Raw genomic sequence first — 616 nt, 5'->3', positions numbered from 1 at the left:
CAAAGAGCTGTCCCCCTCAGAGGGCTGCTTCCCCTCAGAGGGCTGCTTCCCTTCAGAGGGCTGCAAAGAGCTGTCCCCCTCAGAGGGCTGCTTCCCCTCAGAGGGCTGCTTCCCTTCAGAGGGCTGCTTCCCCTCAGGGCACAGACCCCGCCCTGCGTGGCGACAGACACAGGCCACGTCCCCGGGACGGCGCAGGAGGGCCACGCACCCCGCTCCGCCCCTTGGCCTCTCCCGGGGGCGGCCCCTCCCCTCTCCCCCGCGGCGCCGGTTTCGTTTTCGTTTCCTCGGCCCGGCGAGAGGAGCGTCCCGGGGCGGGGCCGCCCCGCTTGGAGCAGGGCTCCGGCCGAGGGGTCGGCAGGTCCGGGCAGCGGCCATGGCGTTGGCCGCCCAAGCCCTGCGGCTGCTGTGCGCCAGCGGCGGCTGCCTGGAGCAGAGGGAGCTCCAGCGGCGGCTGCCGGGCCAGCTCACGGCGGAGCAGGTGGCGCTGGTGCTGCGGGACCCGCAGCGGTTCACGCTGGTGCGGCGGCCCGGCGAGGCGGGGGCCGGGGCGGCGGCGGTGGTGGTGGTGGCCACCAGCCCCCTGCGGCTGTGCCAGGAGGACGGGACGGGCTGCGAG

General features: G+C 75.3%; 1 protein-coding gene across 1 annotated transcript in view; it reads left to right on the top strand.

Annotated features, from left to right (window-relative positions):
* Window positions 1–298: 298 nt before the first annotated feature.
* Window positions 299–616, top strand: part of LOC106885235 (poly [ADP-ribose] polymerase 12-like) — a 15,600-nt gene continuing 15,282 nt past the window's right edge. Inside the window, exon 1 of the mRNA XM_014937236.1 lies at window positions 299–611. Within this exon, the coding sequence (XP_014792722.1) occupies window positions 374–611 (238 nt within the window). The 5' untranslated portion in view covers window positions 299–373. The remainder of the gene's footprint in view (window positions 612–616) is intronic.

This window comes from Calidris pugnax, unplaced genomic scaffold (assembly GCF_001431845.1).
Source record: "Calidris pugnax isolate Ruff unplaced genomic scaffold, ASM143184v1 scaffold1, whole genome shotgun sequence".
Taxonomy (NCBI): domain Eukaryota; kingdom Metazoa; phylum Chordata; class Aves; order Charadriiformes; family Scolopacidae; genus Calidris; species Calidris pugnax.
This window is presented reverse-complemented; position numbering and strand designations above follow the sequence as displayed.